The following is a 25,848-nucleotide window of genomic DNA, read 5'->3' on the forward strand; positions in this document are numbered from 1 at the left end:
AACCTACCGTAAAAACTCAGTTTAAGGCAATGTGAAAATCTCACCAGAGCCTTGTTGTACAAGGAGTTCTGTATGATTATGCACTATCTGCATTGCCTTTGTTCGGCCATGGAACTTGTTAGTTCAGTATTTATTTGTACAATGTCATAACAGGTGTTGGCACTTTATAAAATAAAACAGTAGAATATAGTAAACTCCCAGGGACTAGGAAAAGTAGTTTACTATATCAGAAGTTTATTATATTAGAATTGGTCATACATTGAATATTTATACAGACGCATTTGCTGGGACTTGCGGACTGAGTTTACTATATCCAGAGGTTTACTATATGAGAGTTTACTATAACTAGATTGTATAATGATATTACTAGGAGGGTAATACAACGCATCCTGATGTGGACATGTTAGAATGTTTGCAGTGGACAATTACCCTGCCACTGTCCCCACAGCAGTGCTATATTGGATTTCAGGGTGCCTTTTCTATAACCCTAATTAAGATTAGGGTTATATTAGGGTAACTTTAAAGGGTTAGTGGTACATTAAGTTCTTATTGTGGACAGCAGCACAGAGGGTCTGCTTCAACTTTCTCATAACTCCTAAAAACAGGGAACACCAAGAGCCCCAATAGTGTAATTCGTACTGGACAAGGTGGCAATAAGTTTGTATTGCTAGATATTCACAAGTCAGGGTCACCAGCAGGTAACCACTGTAAAGGCAGGTGGGGAGATTATCCTGACCCCACTCAGGATTAAGAAGTCGCTCTCTGTAGACAGGAAGAAAGGGTAGCAACCCTCCACTAAGGGTGGACTCAAAATTGTATACAATGAACAGAGGCGCCAAAAGTATAAGATTAGATTAAATGAGCTTAAAAACCAACTTAAATGGCAAAATTGAAGTAGGAAGTGGTGGTCTTACCTCCCTCAAGCAGACACGACAATGACTGCGATTCAGACAGTCAAACACATTTATTAGGAACTCCAAAAAGAAATGCAACGCGTTTCGCAGGTTCAACCCTGCTTCATCAGGCAATAGCGGGGTTGAACAGATTGTTTGATACTCCTCCCTATATTGCCTGATGAAGCGGGGTTGAACCTGCGAAACGCGTTGCATTTCTTTTTGGAGTTCCTAATAAATGTGTTTGACTGTCTGAATCACAGTCATTGTCGTGTCTGCTTGAGGGAGGTAAGACCACCACTTCCTCCTTCAATTTTGCCATTTAAGTTGGTTTTTAAGCTCATTTAATCTAATCTTATACTTTTGGCGCCTCTGTTCATTGTATACAATTCTCATAACTCCTGCTTTAAGTGTCTACAAAATACATTCCGAAGGGGTCCCTGAATCCTTCTAGTGATGTTTATGGAAACTGTTATTCTATATTTCAAATTATTCAACTATTTACTGTAGATCTTGTAGGATGGTAAGAATGACTGTTGTGTATGTAATGCACATCTGCAAAATGACCAAACAGTAATAATAGTTTATAAAAAAATAGCAAAAGTGTGCCTGTCAGGGTGCAAGTGAAATATGAAGAGTGTGGACTGTAGGCTAATGATGTGAGGCAAGTGAGAGAGCAGAGGGAAAGAGGAGCACATACATCAGATAGGGAAAGAGAGACATTTTTGAGATTGGATTGGAGGTTCAGGCTTCCAGATACAGTTAAGAGGAAGACATTTAATGACTAGAGTAGAATTAAAGCAAAACAATCAAAAAGCTTTGATTCTGACTTAAAGGGAATCCGAGGTGAGAGGTATATGGAGGCTGCCATAATTATTTCCTTTTAAACAATACCAGTTGCCTGGCAGTCCTTCCGATCCTGTGAGTCTAATACGTTTAGCCATAGACCCCAAACAAGCATGTGCAGATCAGGTACTGTAACTGAGGTTTTACAGGATTAGCTTGTTCAGGGCTGGATTTACCATAAGGCACTGTAGGCACGTGCCTACAGGCGCCTGATGATGGAAAGGAGGCTTACTCCCCTCCCATAGTGCCTCCCTCCCTTCTTCCCTATGCAGAGCCCCAAGCAGAGCGTAAAAGAGAGGCTACTCACCCAGCTCTCGGCATTCCACTGACAGGATCTCGCTTCAGTTGGAGCACCTCTAGCTACTTAATACTTAGGATACCTCTGGCTACCTAATGCTAAGGGACACTTTTAGCTATCCATGACGGGCAAGGGAAATAAGTGAGAAGTGACAGCTGGGACAGCCAGCACACTTATGGTGTAGTTTTGGCAGGGGTTTGTAGGTTTATGAGGGGCAAAGTCTAGGGTGCTAGGAAAGCTGTGCCTATAGGCTCCTGTGATGTAAATCCGGGCCTGAGCTTGTTTCAGGGAATTGACTCAGACACTAAGTAGGCCAGAAGATGAACAGGACTGCCAGGCAACTAGCATTGTTTACAAGGAAATAAATATGGCAGCCTCCATATCACACTCACCTCAGGTGCCCTTTAATTGAAGCAGACATTTTGCTGCTGAACTCACGTTCCATGATTAGTCAGGACATCCCCGATAAAGAATAAAAGGATGTGTAATGACTGAAATATTTAATTTATTATATTCTTTTTATGATTCTACTTATGTTTGCATGACCTTTATTTCCAGCACTTACTCTCTTGATATGGTTTGGAGGAGTGGGAGATGATTAGAATTTGATACAGTAAATTAAGTGCTACATTTACACAAATACAGCTCACCAAATAGTGAAACTTGTGTATATCTTTTTCATTCAGCCAGCTGTACATAATTTAATGTTAGTATGAATGCAATAGAAAAGCTGTAATGCAGAAAAGAAATCTCGAGACTTGTAATTGCAGTGTCCTATACAGTACTGCCCTCTACTGTCTATCACTGTTAATGCATTGCATAAAAATGTGAAATGAATTATGTAACTGCAGGTGATATCTGCAAGATATTACAACTAGCATCTATGCAGATTATGTGTCTTAACAAACAAAACTGGCACAATAAATTGCAGTACTAAAATGTGGCATTCATGCCACTGAATTAACATTATAATTATTATTTATTATCATCACTTATATTATTTTCAGCAATCTTGGTGATGTAAATCTGAAAGAGGATGTTACAGATTGCTATACCATGAAGGTTCTTTCACTACATGCATAATGCTGTAATTTGTATCCATTATATATGATTTATATGGAATCTGCTCCAGTGCTGCTTATCAGGATTCCGGATATCCGGGTAACCCGGATATCCAAACTTTTTTACGCTATCCGGATCGGATTCCGGATTTCTATAGAAATCCGGCTAGCTATTTGTGGATATTTGGCCGCAAAAACCGGATATCCGCGGATATTGCGGATATCCGGATCTGAAATACTGTAACTAAGGAGCTGACGTCCTGGAGCCAATCAGAGGGATCCCAGCAGAAGCCCTAGCAACCAATCACAGAGTGGAACCCTGGCCAGACCCACCTGACCTCATTGAGCCAATCAGAGGGCTCCCAGCCTAAACCATGGCACCCAATCACAGAAAGGAACACTGGCCAGACCCCCTAAGGAGGGCTGCCATGATGAGACATATCGTCTTAGCTTGCTGAATCCTCACTGAGAGACATGCTCAAGTGCTGGTGGCCTAGCAAGTGGGCTGTACACAGTTATAAACCTAAAGCTGTTCAGTGATTAACCCCTTCACTACTATCACTACACTATTGTTAAATCGTTAATTAGCTTGATTGATGTCATAGTGTGACAGTCAGAGTGTGTGCTCCAGTGCTGCTGGGCCAAGGGCTGTACACAGTGATAAGCTGCTCATTGATTAACCCCTTCACTACTATCACTACACTATTGTTAAATCGTTAATTAGCTTGATTGATGTCATTGTATGACAGTCAGAGTGTGTGCTCCAGTGCTGCTGGGCCAAGGGCTGTACACAGTGATAAGCTGTTCAGTGATTAACCCCTTCACTATCACTACACTATTGTTAAATCATTAATTAGCTTGATATCATTTGTGTGACAATCAGAGTGTGTGCTGCAGGCAGCTGCTATGTGTCTGTGTGTGTGCTGTGCACAGACCAGGCCAGCTGCTGCCTGCTGGCCAGCTATTAGCCTTAGGTATAGGTTAGGTTAGGGATTAGGGGATAGGATTACTGTGTTATTGTGTAGTTAGTACTGTAGTACTGCAGTCAGTGTGCTAGTAGTTGTTAGAGTAGTAGTACTACTGTGTTAGCTTTCTACAGAACCGCTGTGCTGTGAGCAGTGGCAGTGTGACAGTTAGTGTGCACTAGTGTCTTCTCCTCTGCTGTCTGACTGTCACTCGGCACTTGGCACGTGTCATGTGGCACTTGCCAAGTGTTACGTGGCACTTATCACGTGGCACTTGGCACCTGCCACGTGTCAGGTGGCCACTTGCCATGTGTCACGTGGCAAGTGCCACGTGACACTTGGCAAGTGCCACGTGACACGTGCTAAGTGCCAATTGCAACGTGCCACGTCCAGCATGCTCCTGGCACACATTACACCTGCTGCTGCTGCATTGCCCTGCTCCTGCTGCCTGTGCAGCTCCCACCGCCAGGCCAGGGTGCCACAGGCCACTGATACCACCTATATTTAACCCAAAACACAATTGCTGCATAATTTTTTGGAGGTGTCTTGGCTGAAAACTGTCATGTCCCAGTTGTGCAGTTGGACTTTGGACACAATGTGGGCTCTAGGCCTAATGTTAATTGACAGTCATTTTTTTTCAGGGGGGGGGGGGGATTTTAAGTCCCCACATCATCAATTAGTGTTCCCCTTTACAAAATAATGATACTACATGCCTCATATACCATAAAAAATGTTTTTAAAGCAAGTTAAAGGCCACTTCCGGTTTTTCTATCCGGATATCCGAATTTGCCCGGATATCCCGGATACTAGGGTTGGATATCCGATTCGGATTGAAAAATTTTGAAATCGGATATCCGACCGGATCGGATATCTGGGTATCCGGATCCGGGTCAATCCGGATTTTGAAAAGGAGTATCCGAGCAGCATAATTTGCTCTTACCGATGTAGACCCAGTAGCCATGTCAAACTCAAGACAGGCTACTAAGACAACCTTATTTTACAGATCTCACTTTATAGCCTCCTTTTTTATTATTAAATGTACACACACATATGTCATTTTCAGTAACCATACATTGCCAACAACACTGTTCATTTATTTACAATACGTGTGTCCAACAATGCAGGTCTATAAGTACATACATAAATAATGCAAAGTACAATGACAGAACAATGACAGAACAAAATGCACATGCTAAAAGAGAAGCTTATTGCAAAGACAAATAATGAACAATAAGGACGGGGGACCCTGCCCTTGCAAGCTTACAATCTGGAGGGAAGAGGAGGGTAAACCAGAGTAAGGTGACAAACTGAAGTGGAAGAGGCTACCAGTCTGGATAACGATTAGGGCAAATTACATCCTTGTTTGAAGAGAAATGTTTTATAAACACACTTCAGGGTTTTAAGTGCCATTTCCACTAGTAAATGGGAGCCGAAGGAATGCGACGCAGTTACGCATCACTTCCACTCCCATTCGTGTCACTTCTGCATCGGGAGATGTGGAATTGTATTAGAGGAGACGGCGGGCGGATGTGGCCATGCAAGAATCTGCAGCATGCTGCAGATTCTCTGATAGCTCCACACCACTCCACATAACCAGCACGCAATGGAAACCGTTCCATTGCAATGCATTGGTTTTAGTTCGGCCGCGGTGCGATACGTCTATGTAGCTGCATTGCACCGTGTGTAATGGAAATGGGCCCTATGACTTCTGGGCCCATTTGCAATTCACTTTTTACTCCTGAGTTTTCTCCTAGGTGATATCAATAAAATGCCTTTTAAACCACCAACAAGCAAAAAAAAAAAATACTCAAAATAATTGTAATAAAACTTTTTCACCTACTTTTTTTCCATCGCTGAAAAGTTATTCTAAATCGAGGATGAAAAGTTATCTCATAGGAGAAAACTCAGGAGAAAAGGTTAATTGCATGTGGCCCTGGCATGACAGAATTCGGCTTATAAAAACAGAGAAATGCTTATTTTATAGTGTTCCCCCATTTACACACACACACACACACACACACACACACACACACACACACACACACACACACACACACACACACACACACACACACACACACACACACACGCTGCTCTCCCTATTTATTGCCCCAAATTATTGTGCAAACACCTGTTATAGTATTCTCACTCTGGCCTCTAACATAGTGACCAGTCATGGTCCTCCCCCCATTAGTGTCTTTATAATTATTTCATTATGATTAAAGGGAACCTGGAGTGAGAGGTTTATGGAGGCTGGCATGTTGGCTGGCTGCCCCCCTGATCCCCTGTTTCCAATACCTTTAGCTATAGACCCTGAAGAATCATGCAGATCAAGTGCTCTGACTGAAGCCTGACTATATTGCCCACATGCCTGTTTCAGGTGTGTGATTCAGACATTACTAGTGCCAAAGAAATCAGCAGGACTGCCAGGCAACTGGTATTGTTTAAAATATACAGTATAAAATATGGCAGCCTTTAATATACCTCTCACTTCAGGTTCCTTTTAAGCTCCTTCTGGATGTTTTCCAGCCTGGGCATCATAGACATTCACTGTGTGGGTCAAACATGTTTGACATGCTTGCAGCAAAGCTTGCCCCAGCCCTAGTCAGTTGTCCTTACTGTATAATGTTTTTGTAAAGCATGCAATAGGAGAATACCATACCTCAGAATTCAACAAACCATTTCTATTGTATAGTCTAAAAGACACTTCTCTGGTAAGTGCACAGCTTATTCAATTCCAGTGGGATGAAGAAATACTCAAAAACCGATATGCAAGGATAGTTTAGTATTTCATACACAAGATGTAACCACCATTTCATCATGAGTGATCTTTCAAAATGGCCCTGCTTTTATTAATCATCTGATATTATGTAGCAGAGGTTCATAATCCTGCCCTAGGCCATATCCCATAATACCATGGATTGATGAAAAGTTAGTGATCCAGGCCCATATGCTATTAACTTTTTCTCCTGAGTTTTCTTTTAGGAGATAATTTTTCATCTCGTATTTGAAATAATTTTACAGGACCTTGCAATTGAAAAAGTACCCAACAAAGTGAAAAGATGCTATCAAAATTATTTTGAGTATTTTCTTGGTTCTTGGGGGTTTAAAAGGTATTTTATTCACAACTAGTAAAAATATCACCTAGGAGAAAACTCATGAATTGCATATGGGCCCCAGTGAGACTGTGAGACTCATATGACCCAACTGAAGGTTGCAAATCCAAGGCTAACCAATGTCAGATGTTTTCAAGAGATCTGGGCCACATTTGTAGGGACACTTCTGATCTCTGAGAATCTCAAGTGTGGTGATACCTTAGTTAGTGAATCAGGTCCAATAGCTTTGTAATGGATGAACAGAACATTGGCAGAGTGAATGAGTCCGCTGTGCCTCTGCACCCAGAGCTAAGGACAAGACCAGAATGACTATGCTTCTTGCTTTGACATCAAGCAGTTCACACCAAACTAACACTGATGGCAGGTCTTGGTAAACCTCCAACTAGGAGTGCTTCTCCACTTACATACTGGGGAGGTACTCCTTTGTAAGCACGATCAGTGTTGTAGGCCTGGTACCCCACAGATGCAACAAACAGCACTCATCTCCTCAAAACAGACCCTGCTGTCAAATGTGCCTTAAGGTTACTATTTAGTATGAGGCAAACTGCATATGACATTGACTTGTTTGAATGTCCCACCACTCAGCTGTCACAAGTCATTTTCTTGTATGCTAAAACCTGGAAGTTTTAAAACTGGTACCATCCGCAATGTCCACACATCCATGCATGCTCAGTGATTGGCTGAGGATAATTTAGGGAGAAGGAGAATGCAGCCTATAACATGCAGTGTGGTGCAGCCAGTTTGGAGATGCGGCAGTCTTGGGGGAGGCTATAAACTAGGTGACACCTGGTTCTGGATGGGTTTCTATAAAGCCGGTTTGTATTGTATAGTGTAGTTTCAGAGTTGATTTAACCTTGCTTACACATTCTCTGTAAAACACAGAGCACCACTGACCTTGCCATTGTTACAAGTGTACAATAAAAGAACACTTGTCTGCCATTATCAGTCATTATGAACAAACCATCTCTCACAAATGCCACATTCTTGCCTTGTGAGATCTAGCAATAGGAAGGAACATAGAAATAATAAGATCCTGCCTTTTCACCGTGTCTCCCATTAAGTGAATATTACTGTCGGATACATTCTTGTCATGTGCTACATTAGACCTTTAAAACTCCACATAGCATAGACTAGCTATGAGTTGCAATGTGGAGTTATTAAACTGAGACAGAAACGGTCTTGCAATCTGGGAGTTAAACCACATACTGTCATTATTAAACTAGTGCTAAAGGTGTCTTATCCATTTGAACAGTTCATCACGGATATTTCCCATGAACCTAGCTGCCAAGTCTCTGGGGAGTAATTTCTGGTAAGACAATCTTCCTGCTGCAAATTGCCCCTTTCCCTTGAGGACTGATGCCATCTCTAATTACCTTGTTAGTGCTTTACAGTCAAAACTCTAGCCCAGAGGAATGACATCATTCCCATCCCTTAAGTTCTGCATTGTTCCTTATACACGCTGGTGCCTATTCATAAAGACGCAAAAATGTATGCCTCTTACTAAACTGAGCCTTGCCAGTAACTTTCTGGACATCATTAGGACCTTTTACACCATAAAAATACCCAAAGTGCATGCAGAAAAGTTAGATATTTTAAATAATCTGTAAAAATCATGATAATAATACCAACAATGTCCCATTCAAATCTCACTTAGTGAAAGTCTCCTGCTCCCATTAAATTTAACGTCTGTACTAACATTCCTATCACATTGATCATTGTCATCAGCACAGGAATTCTGTTGTAATATTGGCATGATTTACCAGGTACCATATAGGTTAGTGTTAGGGATAATTAAGGAACAAAGATCATGTTAGCGATAAGGTAGAGGAGGAATTGCTGCAAGGCATATTTTTAAAGGGTTAGTGGGGTTTCTCCCTTTAACAAAACTCTTTGAGTGTTTGGTCCATAGCCACCTAGCCCAATACCTCAGGACCAATTAGACCTGCTACAATTTAGATTTTATCCTGACCACTCTACTGAAACTGCTCTAACCTGGCTTATCAACTACCTCATCCTAGCCAGAACTGAAGGCATTTACTCCATCCTCCTCTTCCTGGACCTCTCGTCTGCATTTCACACATTGGACCATCCTCTCCTCCTCTAATCCCTATAGTCCCTTGGCATCTATAACCTCATCCTGGCCTGGCTTTCCTCATACATCTTCAACCACTCCTTTATGTTTTTGGCCCCTTATTGTTCACCCTATAGACCTCCTCCATTAGCAAGGTAATCTCCTCCCTAGGCTTTAAATTCCATCTGTATGCAGACAATGCCTAGATATACCGCTACACCCCACCACCATGGATAAGATCTCCTGCCTCACAACCATCTACTCCTAGATGTCCGCCAGGTTCCTGAAGTTAAACCTGGACAAAACGGAGCCCCTGATCATCATGCCCCACCCATCAATTCTCCTCCTGGATTGTTACATCACAAACAACATGACCTCTCAAGCCTGCTGCCTAGGGGTGACACTGGACTCAGTGCTTTCATGCTTTCATTCACCCACACATCCAAAATGTTACCAGATCCTGCAACTTCCAGCTCTGCAATACTTCCAAGATCCACCGCTTCCTGATCACGGACACAGCCAAACTATCATTCATGCCCACATAATCTCAAGACTGGACTTCTGCAATGCTCTCCTGTTTGGCCTCCAAATAAACCAAACTGCCCCCCCTGCAGTCCATCAGGAACATAACAGTCAACATCATTCACTCCTCCCACCGTTTAGCCTCTGCAGCCCCTGTCTACAAATCCCTCTACTGGCTGCCTATTCATTCCAGAATCACCTTCAAGATACTGTGCTTGGCCTACAAATGCCTCCACAATACCTGATCTGTCCTGGATCCATTTAAACGATATAGTTGTACAGAGGTGCCAGAAGAGTAAAAACAAGTATTTTAAAAGGTTTAAATTTAAGTGGGTAGCGGTGGACTTACCCCTCCAAAACAGACAAAAGAAGTTGATAATTTCAACAACAAAAAGGTTTATTTACATACTCCGGACGGGTGCAACGTGTTTCGCGGGTATATCCCACTTCCTCCGGCAATACAAGGGAGCATATAACTCAATCGTTCGTTACCATGCTTAGCGCCTCGCCTCGGAGGCGCTAAGTGTGGTAACGGACTATTGAGTTATATGCTGTTGTTGAATTGTTTTGCTGTTGAATAATTGTTTTTACTCTTCTGGCGAATCTGTACAACTGTATCGTCATTAAGTCCACCTTTGGCAGGGGGGACTTGGCCCCCCTTTGTCTTCCTATCTACAGAGAGCGACTTCTTAATTCTGAGTGGGGACAGGTCTAATCTCCTCACCTGCCTATACAGTGGTTGCCTGGAGGGTAACCCTGGTTTGTGAATATACAAATCATACTTACATTTACATTTGCCAATTTTCCATACCTACTACACTATACTGGGCTCTCGGCGTCTCCTTTTTATCTTTGGATCCATTTAAAGTTTACTGGATAACGAGATATCCACACTGGATTTGCTTGGAGGTGTCCGTGGACCTCTCTAGGCTTGCTCACACTGCACAGGGTGCACACCTATAAGCACAGCCTCCACCTCACCACTCCCATTTACTCGCAGGGAATCTCCTGCAATAACACACTGCTTGAGGTGTGGTGTGATGTAGTGTAGTGTAGTGTAGTGCTGTGTAAGAAAAAAAAAATACATCTGGACACATTTGTAAGTGGTGAAGATGGACAGAACCATACACTTGTATAGAATAGAGTTGCACAACACACTAGGGGAGGAGTGTCGAACTCAAATACAAAGTGGGCCGAAATTGAGCTCAGGGACCAAGTCGCGGTCCGACCTCAATGTCTAGTGGTCACCTCTCTCCCTTATAAAGTTCTCTGGTGTCTAATAGCCCCCTCCATCCTCAATACAGTTCCTTTATGTTTAGTGGTCCTCCCTCCCTCATATATATGATTCCCTGATGTTACTGGTCCTCCCTCCCCTATACAGTTTCCTGGTGCCTAGTGGCCCCTTTCCCTCTCCTATACAATTCCTTGCTATCTAGTGCTGCCCCCTCCCCATATGGCTTCCCTAGTCATTTAGGGCTTACCATCCAATATAAGTTCTCTGGAGGTCTAGAGTGGGCCAAATACAATGCAAAGTAGGGAAACCACCTGAGGGCCAAATCTGATGGCTCTGAGGACCAGATTTGGCCCACGGGCCGCAGTTTGACATGTATGCACTAGGGCAGTGGTCCTCAAACTAAGGCCCACGGGCCAAATGCGGCTCCCTGAGGCTTTTTTACCGGCCCCACACACACAAAATGTTTTACTTACAGATGCGGTCAGCTACATCTTTAAATATTGTTGGTCCGCATATAGAATAGCAGTGCTGGCACCACCCTTCCACATGGAAGCCAGAAAGCAGTAATTCACTGGTTTCCAATCAAATTCCACATCAGGTGACACTGCTGTTCAATTGGAATGCAGGTTGTCACCTGGGTATGCTTCACTGTCTGGCCTGCAAAGACTTATACATCATTTTATGTATGTTCCGGCCCCCCCAGCAGTCTGAAGTATGTTGACCCGGCCCTCCACCGAAAACGTTTGGGTACCCCTGCACCAGGGTGACCAGCAGTGAGGCCAAGCTGCTTGCATTGCTGATGGTGAGTTCATCAGGCATCTGGCAGCACGGATGCCCATTAATGGTAACAACTTTTTTAGTGAACTATCACATCTTTGATAAGATTATTCATATTGAAAGAAATGATTGTATTTAATCAATCTATATCACTAAAGAATCCAAATGGAAATCATATCTATGAAAAAAATCTGCCAAGCAGAATGATCAATAATGCAGTCGTTCAGGATTGATTGGCATATCAGCTACTCTGTTTTTATGCTATATGATCTGAACAATGTGACTGAAAATAAGATTGTTCACAAAAAAAATTACCATTAATGGCCGCCTTAATACTCAACAAAAAGCAGAATTATACCAGTAAGTTAAGTCATATGTTCAAACACATGGAGTAGTTCCCAGAAATGTCATTAAAGGACTCCCAATTCTAAATGCTAAATCTATCTTTACCTACCTGGGGCTTCTTCTGGGCCTTAGAAGTCATTTGGGTCCCTCACCGCAGCTCTGGTCCTCATCAATGTTCCACTGGCTGGCTGTAAGGATCGCCGGCCTATCGGCGGGTATGCTCTTCTGCGCATGCGAGCGCCCACATCATTGGGCACGTAGTGTCTCTGTGCAGAAGTATTGCACAGGCGCAGTACGCACCTGGTGGTGTGGATGCGTATGCACGCATGCGCAGAAGAGCGAACATGTCGGCTATCCTTACAGGTGGCCAGTGGAACACAGAGGACGACGGAGCTGCGGTGAGGGATCCAAATGACTTCCAGGGACTTGAAGAAGCCCCAGGTAGGTAAATATACATTTAGCTTTTCTCCTGGGGAGTCCTTTAAGAGTAGAAATTCCATGTGTGTTTTACATCTATTTAGGTCCTTTGCTTATGCTAGGAAAATGGCCATCACATTTATTGAAAGACAAACTACAAGCTCAGCAGTTAGCAGGGTAACAAATGCTGATTAAAAGGTGTGATATTTAAATTGCCAGAATTTTGCTGAGCAAAAGAAGAAAAAAAGATTTTCTATTTTCAATTCAGTGAATACCAAATGAGATAAATGTGAATGTCAATTACCAGCCTATACCTATGCTTACCTATTTATATAGTGTGTCCTCTCAGCAGGGTGTCTCATGGGGCTTGTCTGGATCCTCAGATGACATCAAACTGCATTGTGACAACAGATGTGCATTTGCATCACACATTATAAATAGACAGTTGAGATGTAACTGCTTTAACAAAATGTTACTGTACAATGCAGTGCCACTGCAAGTTATAATCCAAGTCTCTTATTCATAATAGTCTCATGAGATGAGTCAAGGCAATTACATGTTCCTTAGCCATAAAAGTAACATGTTTAGTGTATTGCGTTCTCATCCTGTAAATGTGCATGTGCTACACACAGGACAAGTACAGTGAGGTGAAAAATACTTGGCCCGTCTCTAACTTTCAGTGTTGGATATTAACAGTATAGTTTTTAATCACTACAGTGATGAAGTGGTGGCATTGTGGATAGCACTAGCAACTTGCAGCTCTTAAAGGACATCCAAGGTGAAAATAACCTGATGAGAAAAACAATTGTATCTATCCTCCTTCTCCTAAAAATAACTTTTTTAGATGTCCCAACATTTTATTTTAAATGTAAATCTACTTTTTAAGGTTTTACTGTTTCATTGTCTCGGCTCAATGACACCTTTATTGAAGTATGCCAGAGCTCAAAACTATGAATTATTGACCCTTTTTATCTCTTTCCTGCTCTCAGAAGCCATTTACTGACAGGAAAGTATTTTATGGCTGTAATTACTGTACTGATCAGTGAGGGTTATGCTATAGTCTGACCCCGTCCTGACCCAGACAGAAACTTGCATACCTGATGCTTAACTTTTTCAGGCAGAGAAAGAAAGGAACACAGCCTAGTTATACATGCCTATTTTTATTCCAGGAGATGTAAACATTGGTATGGTGGATCGGAATGGTCAGCTTGAGGTGGAGGTGATCCAGGCTCGAGGCCTTACTTCAAAGCCTGGCTCAAAAACAATTCCAGGTAAGTGACATTAGTGTCCCAACACAAACTGATGAGGTCAAACCAATGAGAAAGCAAGTTGCACTGCATTTCCAGGCTCACATCCACCATTTTGCCTCTGTACATGGTTTATAGTCACTTATCATGGTTCTATTAGAATTAGCCATGTAAAATTTTTGATTAAGTTTGGCTTTAAAGGGGCAGTATACCGAAATTAAGGCTACCGGGATAACTCTAGTAGCATGTTTCTAATAGGAATAGAAACACATATTAGGTAGCATGTTTGTTTACAAATGTTGGCTGGATAGGATCATTTATAGCACATGTATGCACCCTGGCGTCAGTAACTGGCAAGCAATGTCCTCCTCTCAGTTAGGTTGTGATAACAGCTGATATCTTTCTCTTCTCTGTGCTGTGAGATAAAAGCCTGTTATCTTAATGCAGGCTCAAATACATGTACTGATATGTGCTGTGAAAGTCAGTTAGGTAAATAAACAGGCAGCTGCTCCCATGCAGGGAAATGCTGCAGATTAGGCCCGGCTCGGACGTAGTGGACATAGGCCCTAATGCTGTTGTCCGTGTTGCCCAAGTAACCTTGACTGTATCCTGGCAAAGGTTTTTATTGCAATTTTTAACAAATATTGCTTCCTGTTTGTTGCTTCATCTAACATTATTTATCACCTTTAATTGCCCTTTTATTTCTAACCAATGCAGCCCCATACATAAAGGTCTATTTGATAGAGAATGGAGCTTGCCTGGCTAAGAAGAAGACAAGGACAGCAAAGAAAACCTGGGACCCGGTATATCAGCAGGTTCTCCTGTTTGATGAAGGACCTCAGGGGAAGGTATTACAGGTGAGCTTCAGCTTTTTTTCAGAAAATACACTCAGACTTAGCTATCAGCTAAAAATTGCCTACAGTAAAAATAATGTATTAATAACCCTGTTGGTGAAGGGCAATCACTACTTCAAAACTTATTAAGCAATTTCATAGAAGTGAACAAACATTTACAGGCTCCAGGAAGGTAATAGTGGTCACAGAAAGGTGCACAACTATTTCTGTGCAGGAAGTACAATTGGACTGAATGCAATGGTGAGGACATCTTTTGTATCCTTCTTTGTGTGCTTTATGTAATTAGTATTTGATTTAATGGGAACCTACATTGCGAGGAATATGGAGACTGCTATCTTCATTCCCTTATAAACAATGCCAGTTGCCTGACTCCTGTGCTGATGCTGTGCCTCTAACACTTTAACCTCCTCTGGTAGCTTTACATGAAACAAAAACAAAAAAAACAAAAAAAAAAAAAGATTTTTGCAATTTGAAAAAAAAAAAAAATTAACCGCAAGGGAGGTTAAGTCACTGGCCCAGAATGAACAAGTAGATCAGATGCTTTGACTCTGGTCTGACTCCACTGGCTGCATGCTTGTTGCAGGCGTGTGACTCAGAAACAACTAAAGCCAAAAGCTCAGCATGACAGCCAGGCAACCAGCCTTTTTAATAAGGGAAGGAAGATGTCAGCCTCCGTATTCCTCTCACTTCAGGTTGCCCTTAAAGGGAACCTGAGATGGGGGATTCTACATAAAATATGCATACCAGGGGCTTCCTCCAGCCCCTTTCGGCCTGATCGCTCCCGCGGCGTCCTCTTTTCTCCTTCCGTGTGGCCGCAATTGGCCCCGGGAAGTTCTCTGGTCTGGGGCCAATTGCACATGCGTGAGCCACCTGGGCACTCGCTACAGCCACATTCACGTCGCCGGGATGTGTTGATGTGGCCTTGAATGCTATTCAGCTTCTCAGTGAGAAATGAAGGCCCGAATAGCCAGGCATCTTCTTGCTCTCCTCTGAACTTAGCTGTCCAGATAGACGGGGAGAGCCATAATGCTGGCACGACTGGCATATATTAAAATAATGCTATTGGCAGGGGTTTTGCTACAAATCATGGGGCCCCAGCAAGATTTCGATGGGGCCCCCCAATGTTTACACCCTTTTTCATGCCTACCCCTGGTGACCATTACAGCCTGGGGCACCCATCTTGCAAGAGTCAAAAAACAAGTGTGGACATCGTAATTTTTACACCCATAACAGGTCTAGTCACAAAAACACCTGATCTGAGGGATGGAGCCTTTATAAGAGGAAGTGAAGTAGTAGTTGGGGCTCCCTTACAGCTTTTGCCTCCCTGTGGTCACAGGGGCTGCTCTCCTGTAGTTACGCCCCTGGCTATTGGCCCTGGCATCTACACTTATTAATATAGAATACATGGTGTCTGGGAACTGGAGAGGTGGATTTAAATGTTACTACTAAGATGACATTCTGACCTGACCACACCCTAGTTATCTGAAATGAAGGATTTGCCTATAAACATACCTGCTTGGCTCCATCTAGCATTTATGTTCTAATGGATAGACAAATCTAGCTTGGAAATTCCTAATGCCCCAAGTAAGGTGTTGGGAGATGTCAGGTGATAATTTTATCTTAAATAATAAGTTGAGCACCAATGGGCCACAGGAGTAATATGCCCATATATATGTCAGCACGTGTATTTTTTGTCTTCCATATGTCTATCCCCCCATATGAGGCAGCCCCACTCTTTGTTCTCTCTTCTGAAATAGCCCCTTTTTCCATGTTCAACCTTCTCATTTCATGTATGGCCCCTTTTTCATGTGCAGCACCCCCTAGGTTAGTCTATGTGACCTTTGAAAAATGTGGCCCTGATACTACCCTGTGACCTTATAACACATATCATCTACTATGATGATAGCACAGCAGCTGACATGCACTGTACATTATACCTCACTTATTGAATTATTGAATGCATTTTATTGACTGATTTATTAAGATTATAAACTATGCCTTCCACAGGTAATTGTTTGGGGAGATTATGGAAGAATGGACCACAAATGTTTCATGGGAATGGCGCAGATCCTTCTAGAAGAGCTTGACTTAAGTTCCTGTGTCACAGGGTGGTACAAACTCTTTCCTACGTCTTCACTAGCAGACTCCAGCATTGCACCCTTGACCCGCCGACTGTCTCAGTCTTCACTGGAGAGCTCTACTAGTCCATCCTGCTCTTAACCAGGGAGGAAGACATCTTTTTTCAGTCTCCTCCTCTTTTTTGCAACCTATCAAATCAACTTCCTCTTTTTACCACCAGGTACACATAGTAGACTGGATTCCAAAATCAACCGATATATCCAAGGCTCTGGAAAAAAGAGGGAAGTAGATGCAGCAAAGAACCCCACACATCAATAAATCAAAAGCTGCCATTTCAATACTTTGATTATAAAATGTATTACAAAACAAAATCCAGATAAATCAAACAAGGCTACTCCAATCATCAACCCAGCTACCCCATGTTAATATAGTAAAATCGACAGAGCTGCAAGATTAGTGAATCAGCTGCCTTGGTGACTTTGTTTGGAGTAAGTGTAGGGCCATGCAATTCTCTAGCACTTTAAAGCTCTACATACAATAATTTTATCAAGAGAACACTACTAGAAGAAGCACACCAAACTGCACATTGATGCCAAACTATAGTACATTCCCAAAATTATACCAAACCCTACTGTGGAGGAAATCTCACTGCACCCTGCTTTTTTTGTGTGTGACTTATTTTGTTTAAACCAATGCTCTCCCCCAGTCCTACTACCTACCCTCCTCAGGCAAGTCAAGAGCTGCAGTTCACCAAGGCGGTAACTGTGATATCACATATACTTCATGGACAACTATAATCACAAGTACGAATGCATTTACATATATAGCTATACAGCAGAATGATATTTTTTCAGGTATCAGAATATTTTTTTTTACATTTTTCTTTTCTTAATTTAAAATGGAATGTAGCATTTCGATGTACGATCTCATTACGGACGTTGAACAAAAAGAAATGCAGAACATAGTTTTGCTGCTTTTCTTCTACAGGTTCTTTTTGTGACACAGATAAAGCAATCTCGTTTAGATAGGTACATATAACTGCATGTCACTCTTTGTGTAAGTAAACAGTGCATCTGTCTCACACTTGTTTTTTTTAAGTGCATTAATGCGTTTGTGCTGCACCAAAATTTTTTACATATTTCAACATGTCGCAAAAGGCCTGTTATGTGCGTTTTCTGTAGGAAGGCAATGTTCTTAGAAATCAGAGCTTAATGTGCCAATGAGTCTGACAGCCCTGCCCAGTGAGGTATCTCCAAGGACTAGAAAGAGACACAACGGGCCCTTGACTTCATTTTTCGCTAATAGCATGAACCTTGTATGTGTTTACCCTTCATGTGCACAACTGAAGCATCTCAAAGCTCAGATCTCTCCTAAGAACATGGACAATGCACAGTAACGAATAAGACAACACAGGAGCCAAGTCAGAATGTGTCATGGAGGCTAAAGTCCAAGAGCACACATGTAGCATGTGACCCAATGTAGCAACGTATTAAATCTTACTTGTTTAAGGATGTCTACAGTAACAACTCAGGGCTGCAAACTGTAGTGATTGTACCACAATGTGTAGAAAATACATCTTCCCAAGCCGTGGGAGCAGAGTATACCTATTCTTCATAAATTTCCACTAATCCCAGCAGACCATTGGTACAGGATGTTCTTCACAAAGACAAACTGATGCATATTTTTCAGGAGCAAAACATGGACCACTGTGGAAATCCCATCAGCACTAAGAGGAACAACTAAGGTAGTATTATATACACCTTAGTGTGCAGGTCAAAATGCTTCCCGAATGGGGTGAAACATGGACATCACACAGTATGTGCCTAGGCTGGCTATAGTAATGTACAGAGTTTTATTAATAAACCTAACGTGTATTCAATTCTGCCACCTGACAACCAAAGCAGACAACTGTAGATTATCAACAGAATATTCATACTGTTTACAGTATCTAATAACCTGAAGGACTCTATAACAGAAACAGGATAACTCTGCATTATATGGTCATTGTATGTATGTATGTACCTTTAGTGGATCGACTTATCAGTTTTAAGTAGCAGCTGATGCCAAAGAATTCAGACTGCCGAGGAATTACATATAACGTACTGATACATCGGTTCACTGAAGCAAATGTTATTGTCAGAATATGATGTACGTGTTTAAAGGTTCCTGAGATATTTAGAGGCTATGTGCAATTAGAACAAAGAAGGACATTGTCTTTGGAGTTATAAAGTTAAGATAATTCATCATGCCCATTTCATTAATGACTCTCCAACAGTTGTACAGATCAAAATCCATAACAGACAAAAGGAAACATATGCTTTTTTCCACATTCAGCGTTTCAGCTAAAGATATCCATATTTAAAATTATAGTTCTGTCAGCCCATTTTCTCATGTCTGTGAATGCCTTGCATATACTCCTGGTTAACTGCTATCATAAGGAATGGAGTGATCTGACAAGCCAGGAAACTGTGGCTGATCACTGTCTTTCATTATTATGCCTTGTACACATGCTAGAAGGTCCGTGGCCGGGGAAGCCAGTTGGTGCCATCTCTGCCAAGAATCTAGTGGGTGTATATAGCCTTCCCAATGTGTGGTCTGGATTGCTGGATCGTGTCAACTGTTGTTCTCCTTTTTTACCCCTCCTACTGAAAGCCATTTAGTCATGTGCTGCACCAATTTGCCCTCCTGCCCCTCCCTAGCTACAGAACACGAGGCTGTAGCCCAAAATGGAGTCCAATGTGTTCCTTTGCATTGTATTCTTTCTATATACATCTGAAGGAGGCATTTGGATCTGCAGTGAGGTGATGCACCTTATTTTAGACTTGAGGGCTTTACACATATATTTTGGTTTCAAAGAGCAAATCTGGCCAGCAGTATTTCCTGATGTCGTTCCCCCAAAATGTAACCACAATCATAAGAGTTTATAATAATCAACATACATGTCATTATTGCAGCTTCCTCTTGGTACACCAAACCTTCTAGAGGATATGTATTTACGTAGAACTAACTTAACAAAGCAGGTGATTAAGCAAAAAGCATTGTATCTTAGCCACTAAGAATAATTGCCCTGACCCCAGTCCCAAACATCTTTCCCTAAAACTGGCCACAGATATGCACCACATGGTCTTTTATGCCTAGTACACACAATGAGATTTCCAAGCAGATTTCCTGCCAGATCGATTATTTTCAACTTGTCCAATCTGATTTGGATTGATATTCCGGTTTTTGTTCACTTTTATGGAAAATCGATCAAAATCAGATTAGACATGTTGAAAATAATCGATCTGGCAGAAAATGTGCCTGAAAATCTCATTGTATCTACTAGGCATTAGGTATGACACAACCAAAGAGGGTATTTAAACTAGTCCTTGGGGGATGTTATCACAAAGATAAGTTAAATGGCGCACTGGCTGCCCAACTTTTGAACAAGGATCTAACATCAGTATAGGTACCTTGAAATGAATCAGAGCACTCAGTATTTGCTTTTGCATAACATTGTATTTGCCTATAATACAGCATATATACAAAACTATGAACAAATCCAAGTAGCGTTTCCCCCTAACAGTATTCCATCTGATCATGTCTTAATAATCAAGCAAACATGAATCTTTTTAGTACATTGGAAAAAAAATTATACAAATTGTTTTTATGTAGAATAGGATCAAAATAGTCTTGGCTGTACAAAGCTGTGTCAAACTCACAGTAATCTTCTTGAACAAAATAACATCTAACTGATCTTCTTTCTAACATCTTAACAAAACGTAATGCTGAAAATCACCAGAATATTAAGCATATAACCCCTTCTCTGTCATCCCTTCAGCATCTAGGACTATGTGTGGGAAGGTAGGGCTTCAGAAGAGCTTCAGCTTGAGTGTGTCTTTGCAGGCTAGTGTCTGAATTGTTTTTAAACCACGTATTTTTATACTCACTCGTTCCAGTATGGCTGCCTAATTTTGGAATTTCCTTTAATCTCTGGTCCTGATTAACTGAAATCTCTTTTGGGTCAATAAGTGTTTTATTTTGAATTCCTGACATTTAATTTATTTACAAATATCTTATTTAATATATTGGTAGGTACTTGCTTAGTTTGGTATATTTACTCATGCTGACATTTGCATCAGGTCTAAGTGACGTCTTTTATAATGATTTAATGTCCATTAATTAGCATTTTGACGTTGGCAGACTTCTTGTTTGCATCTGACCTGTTGATTAATTTAATTCCAGACATTAGGACTTTTACATATCAAACAATCTTCATTCTATCTATCTTTCATGATGAAGTTCTGATATTATGTCTCTCTACTAATTAGTTTGGAATGTGACTGTCCATTTCCTGAAATGGGATCGGACATTTTAACCCACCTGTAACTTACAGCCTACAGTAATGTAATACTTATTTAAACAATAGAACTATAGTTAAATAATTTTAATCCATAATTTTTTTATACATAGATAATAAATATATTAATTTTATAAAGATTAGCAAAAAAGGCCAGGTGACTGTGCAATGCATAGCAATCTTGATCTAAATATCAACAATATCTTGCTGTGTATAAAATGTGTTACAACGTTTTACTTACAGAATAAAACATTAGAAATTCACTTTCTGGAATTACAGCGTTCCATATACTGGAAAGTCCCAGAGCAATATTTAAAAAAGTACCCCAACTTCGCAACTGAGATTTTGCATAGCACACTCAAACTTATAATGAACTAAACATATACATAGGGCAGCTTTTCATGCACACACGAACACAAATTCTAACCCTTTAGGTTTTGTTGCACTATGTACATTGCTCTTTGGTGTACAATCTAAAGCTGGTCACAGACAGGTCAACTATCTCAACTAATTACAAAAAGATGTAGTCATTTTGACCTAAATATCATTTTATCTCCCATGAAACAGATAAAGAAAGTTTGTTTGATTTTGAAAAAAAAAATATCTGAAGTGAACGAGGCAGACAAAGTATTTCAGTCTTTGTTGGGGTGAGCTGCAGAGTGGTGGTTTTGTACTATATTAGAAATCTCATCTGATGGTACAGTGTCTGATGACACAGCTACTAATTCTCCCAACTAGTAAGACTCATGGAATAGCAATCAGGGATGGCATAATTTCATTCCTGATCCATCCGTGGCCACCTTTAAGAAATCATTTGCATTAAAATGGCCAATTATGTTCAGTTTAGTCAAATTTTAACAGATCTCTAAGTCTAAAAATTAGAAAAACAATTTGCACCTTCTTCAAAAGAAACCTCAGCTGATTGGGCTCCTATATGTCGTAGATCAGAGAAGCCTTACATGACCCTTGTCTGTACTGCACCAAAGCCTGCTGCCATATCACTTGCACTCTGTCTTCACAGGGTCACTTCAATTAGAAGAAAGCAGCACAGGTGCTCACATAAAGGTCCATCTCTCCCACCACAGGAGCCCAGCTGAGGTTACAAGTACATATTGTGTAGAGCTCTCATTAGGGCCTCTGTGCAGACTTAGTAACGAATGCCTTGCAATTAAATTGCATCCAGGGAACAGAAAGGTAACGATACTCATTGCTTTTCACAGGTGACTAGGAACATTTCTAATATTCAGCAAAAAATGGAAGTTACGTAGATTCTTGATTTTTATTTTGTCAGCAAAAGCAGAAGGCAAGGAGTGTAGGCAGGAGTGAAATATGAGCCTGGACTAAGGAAATCAGCAGAGGGAAAGCAATTGTGTTCTAACTGCTTCTTATTCCTGAGACCAGATGCCATTTACTATAACAAATAGTGATGGTAGAAAAACACAGAGGGTGGCTTGAGGACTTGGTAGTACGGTAAGTTAAAATAGAAAAAAACAAAACCATTGTTTATTAAGGTTGTGTACTGCTGTTTACAACAGGGTTTTCTACATGGAACTTTCTCCGGGTGACCCCAATGTTTACAATAATGCCCAGGTGGCCATAGTCTATTAAACACAAGTGATGAATGAACTTTCTAAGATTTTTTTCCATCTCTTCGTCAACCTTTTGTAAATTACTGAGATCTAAGGTGACATTATCTGTCAGGCTATCCTTTGTCACTTGGCAAATCAGGCTGTTATTAACCTTTGTATGGCCAGCTTCTACAGATGATCAAGATGCAAATAAATCTTGTTTGCATACAAATCTTATGCAGATCTGAATTGGGCCAATCATATTCACTCCCTCCTGAATTTGATTGGCCCAGTTTTAGGCTGCACACAGCTTGCATAACATTTGTGCACAAGCCAGAATGAATTGCACCTCATTGACCATCTCTAATTGCTTCTACCACCCAAAATAATTGTGATCATTTCTGGAGATAGTTCAATCATCCGTACATTCACTCATCCACTCTCCTCTGTTGCTCCATCTTCTGCAGCTAAGTATTTTGTCTTATCCCTTATGCTTCTCACCTCCTTCCCATCTCCATTGTTCAGTAAAAGTACAGAAAATCTTTAACACTGCAGGTTCGGGCATGATCTGCTGCAGCCAAGCACAATGTGCTGTTTTATGGAGAGGCACACGGGGTCCTGTGGTACAGAAGAACACAATGCACATATTTGTTACTTAGCAATCAACCATGGCAGCCAACTAAATAATGCTGTGTACATGCTAGATGCTTGGCTGAGAGAGCTACCAAATGATTATTTCAGGTGATGATTATCAAGTGTGTGTATAAGGCTTGTGTATGTAAACACTTATGACAGTCTTTACTAAGGGTGTGTACAAACACCCACTTTTAACTGGCCACAATTACTGACTAATGTTACCACCTCCATGTGGTATGAGGCCAACATATTTTTGAATGCTATGAACAGGTTGTGGAGGTAAGCACTCTTACTACATGGAAGTGGTCAAATTGGCCAATCACTGCCCAAATAAAAGTGGATGTGTGTACCCACCCTAAATTATGTTAAAGCATGGGCATGGTTTTGAAGACCACGGCCCTGACAGTTTGCGGTCTCTGAACCTTGTTGCATTGTGGAAAATAACGGCTTTTTCCAACTGCCAAGCAAGCAATAGCTCCCTCTGTGCATAGAACTCTCAGTAACGAACACTCCACGCAGATCACCTGACAGAACTAAAGATGTCACTACCAGTGATACATTTCAGAATGTAAATCATAGTGAGGAAAGATTTTACAATGGGCAAACACTGACTAAATACTCTATAAATGAATACTGTAAAAAATAAGCATTATTTTCACTATAGTTTCTCTTTAAGGAAAGTACCAGGGGTCTTGCCCATAGCAGCCGTATACTTACTGTCGTTTTTCCACAGCGAACAGAAAATAGTACCTGCATTGATTCTCCTATAACCCCTTAAATGGCTTTAAAAATCAATCCTGTGTTTTATACAGATGGCATATTTACAAGCAGACTCTGCATTTCCAAACAAAAACATTGCTGCCTTATAAAGACGACAATGTATAGATTATTCACTCACAAGAACTCCAGCTTTAAAATGTTTTCAGGCATCGCTAGCAATGCAGAAACAGAAATGTAAACAAGGTCACACTACAGAATCCAATGGAATAAAGGTTTCTGTCTTCACATGCACCAGCTGTCTGAACAGAACTGTGTGCTGGGCAAAGAAGGAAAACAGAACAGCACAAGCAGTCCTGTCTGCCCAGCAAGCCACATTGGTTCTTACTCACAACACAGACCAGCGCCTTAACAGCAGTAATGGTACTGAGGGATCATTAGTTGTTGCAGCCAATCAGACCACACACAGACAATCCCTGAACCTGGCAGAGAATAGTCTTCAAATAGCTCTAACAAAAAACAACTGTCACTTGTACGTACAGAAGTGCCCTCCGTTCTGGTTAATTGTTGAATGTTTGTAATGCTTTAACGCTCTGAATGTGGTGTCACGAGGTTTGATACCTGCTTCTACTTGTAAAGCTTTGTGTATGGCAAAAAATAAAAATAAATAAACTATATATAGATATATAAAACAAAAAATATATATATAAATAAAGGCCAAGTATGGGACGGATAATGTTTGTATAACGAGAAATCAGATGTTTATGATAAAAAGGGAAACCTGCATTTTCTACCTGTGCCCTGTACTGTTTTATAGACGTGGTCTTTCCTGTCAAATCCTTGTATTTTTGTGGTTTTCTTGCAGCAGGACTGATGACTATTTAAAAAAAATGCATGATTCTTCTTTTTGTAAAATAGTCTTGGCAATTTTTGAAAAGGAAATAAAATGTGAGCACATTTGGATGGTGAGCTTGTAACGCATGTATTCTGGCAACCAGAAATTAATAAACTCAAGTAAAATTAACCCAGAGTTTCCTGTCACTTGTATAGAAAGTAGGTGTGTGTGTGTGTGTGTGTATACTGATTTACCGTATTTTTCGGCATATAAAATGCTCCGGAATATAAGACTAAACCCTGTGCGTCCATGGTCCAGGAGCGTCTTATAGGTGTTCTTCCCCCATTATTATTCAGTCCCCCTTGTGCCCTTCAGTGTACCCTTCTGTCCCCCAGTGTCCTCCACTCCCCCTGAATAAGTGCAAGCAGCTGCAGCATGGTTTACCTAATCAATCAGAGCCTCATGGCTCCCCTAGTGCCGGCCTCTGCTGATGACATGATCAGCAGAAGCTGGAACTAGGGGAACAATGAAGGAGAGGAGAGGTCTCTGATCGCCGCAGGCTCCAATGAGTTAGGTGAACCATGCTGCAGCTGCTCGCACTTATTTTTAGGGTGAGCGGAAGACACAACAAGGGAGCAGAGGAGACACGGGGACAGTACAAGGAATCCACAACATCGCTGCAGGTTGGCGGTTCGTATCGATGGGTGTTCATAAGTTGGGGGTTCCCAGTATTTGGCATATAAGATGCAGTGAATTTTTCTCCCAATTTTTGGGGGAGAGAAAGTGCATCTTATATGCCCAAAAATATTGTATATAGCGCCATAATTTTCCATGTTGCAGTACAGAGTAAAAACAAACATGAGTACATAAAGGTATAGACAATGGTGTACAATAAAATGACAGACATTGGTACAAAATCCAGAAAACCCTCTTGTTCAGTTTGGCATTTGCAGAAATATAATTTTTGTTGTGTGAATACTTCATCCTACTACCAACTACTTAAAGAGGAACCGTCGCAAAAATCGTAA

The 25,848-nt window shown here is 41.2% G+C and overlaps 1 protein-coding gene across 5 annotated transcripts in view; it reads left to right on the forward strand.

The window, feature by feature from the left end:
• LOC137546444 (regulating synaptic membrane exocytosis protein 3) overlaps positions 1 to 25,009 on the forward strand; it is a 178,399-nt gene extending 153,390 nt beyond the window's left edge. For all 5 annotated transcript variants that reach the window (XM_068268929.1, XM_068268928.1, XM_068268927.1 and 2 more), the window contains 3 exons: positions 13,715 to 13,816; positions 14,510 to 14,649; positions 16,654 to 25,009. In XM_068268929.1, coding sequence (XP_068125030.1) covers positions 13,715 to 13,816; positions 14,510 to 14,649; positions 16,654 to 16,866 — 455 coding nt within the window. In that variant the 3' untranslated portion in view covers positions 16,867 to 25,009. The remainder of the gene's footprint in view (positions 1 to 13,714; positions 13,817 to 14,509; positions 14,650 to 16,653) is intronic.
• Positions 25,010 to 25,848: the final 839 nt, after the last annotated feature.

This window comes from Hyperolius riggenbachi, chromosome 2, assembly GCF_040937935.1.
Source record: "Hyperolius riggenbachi isolate aHypRig1 chromosome 2, aHypRig1.pri, whole genome shotgun sequence".
In the NCBI taxonomy this organism is placed as follows: domain Eukaryota; kingdom Metazoa; phylum Chordata; class Amphibia; order Anura; family Hyperoliidae; genus Hyperolius; species Hyperolius riggenbachi.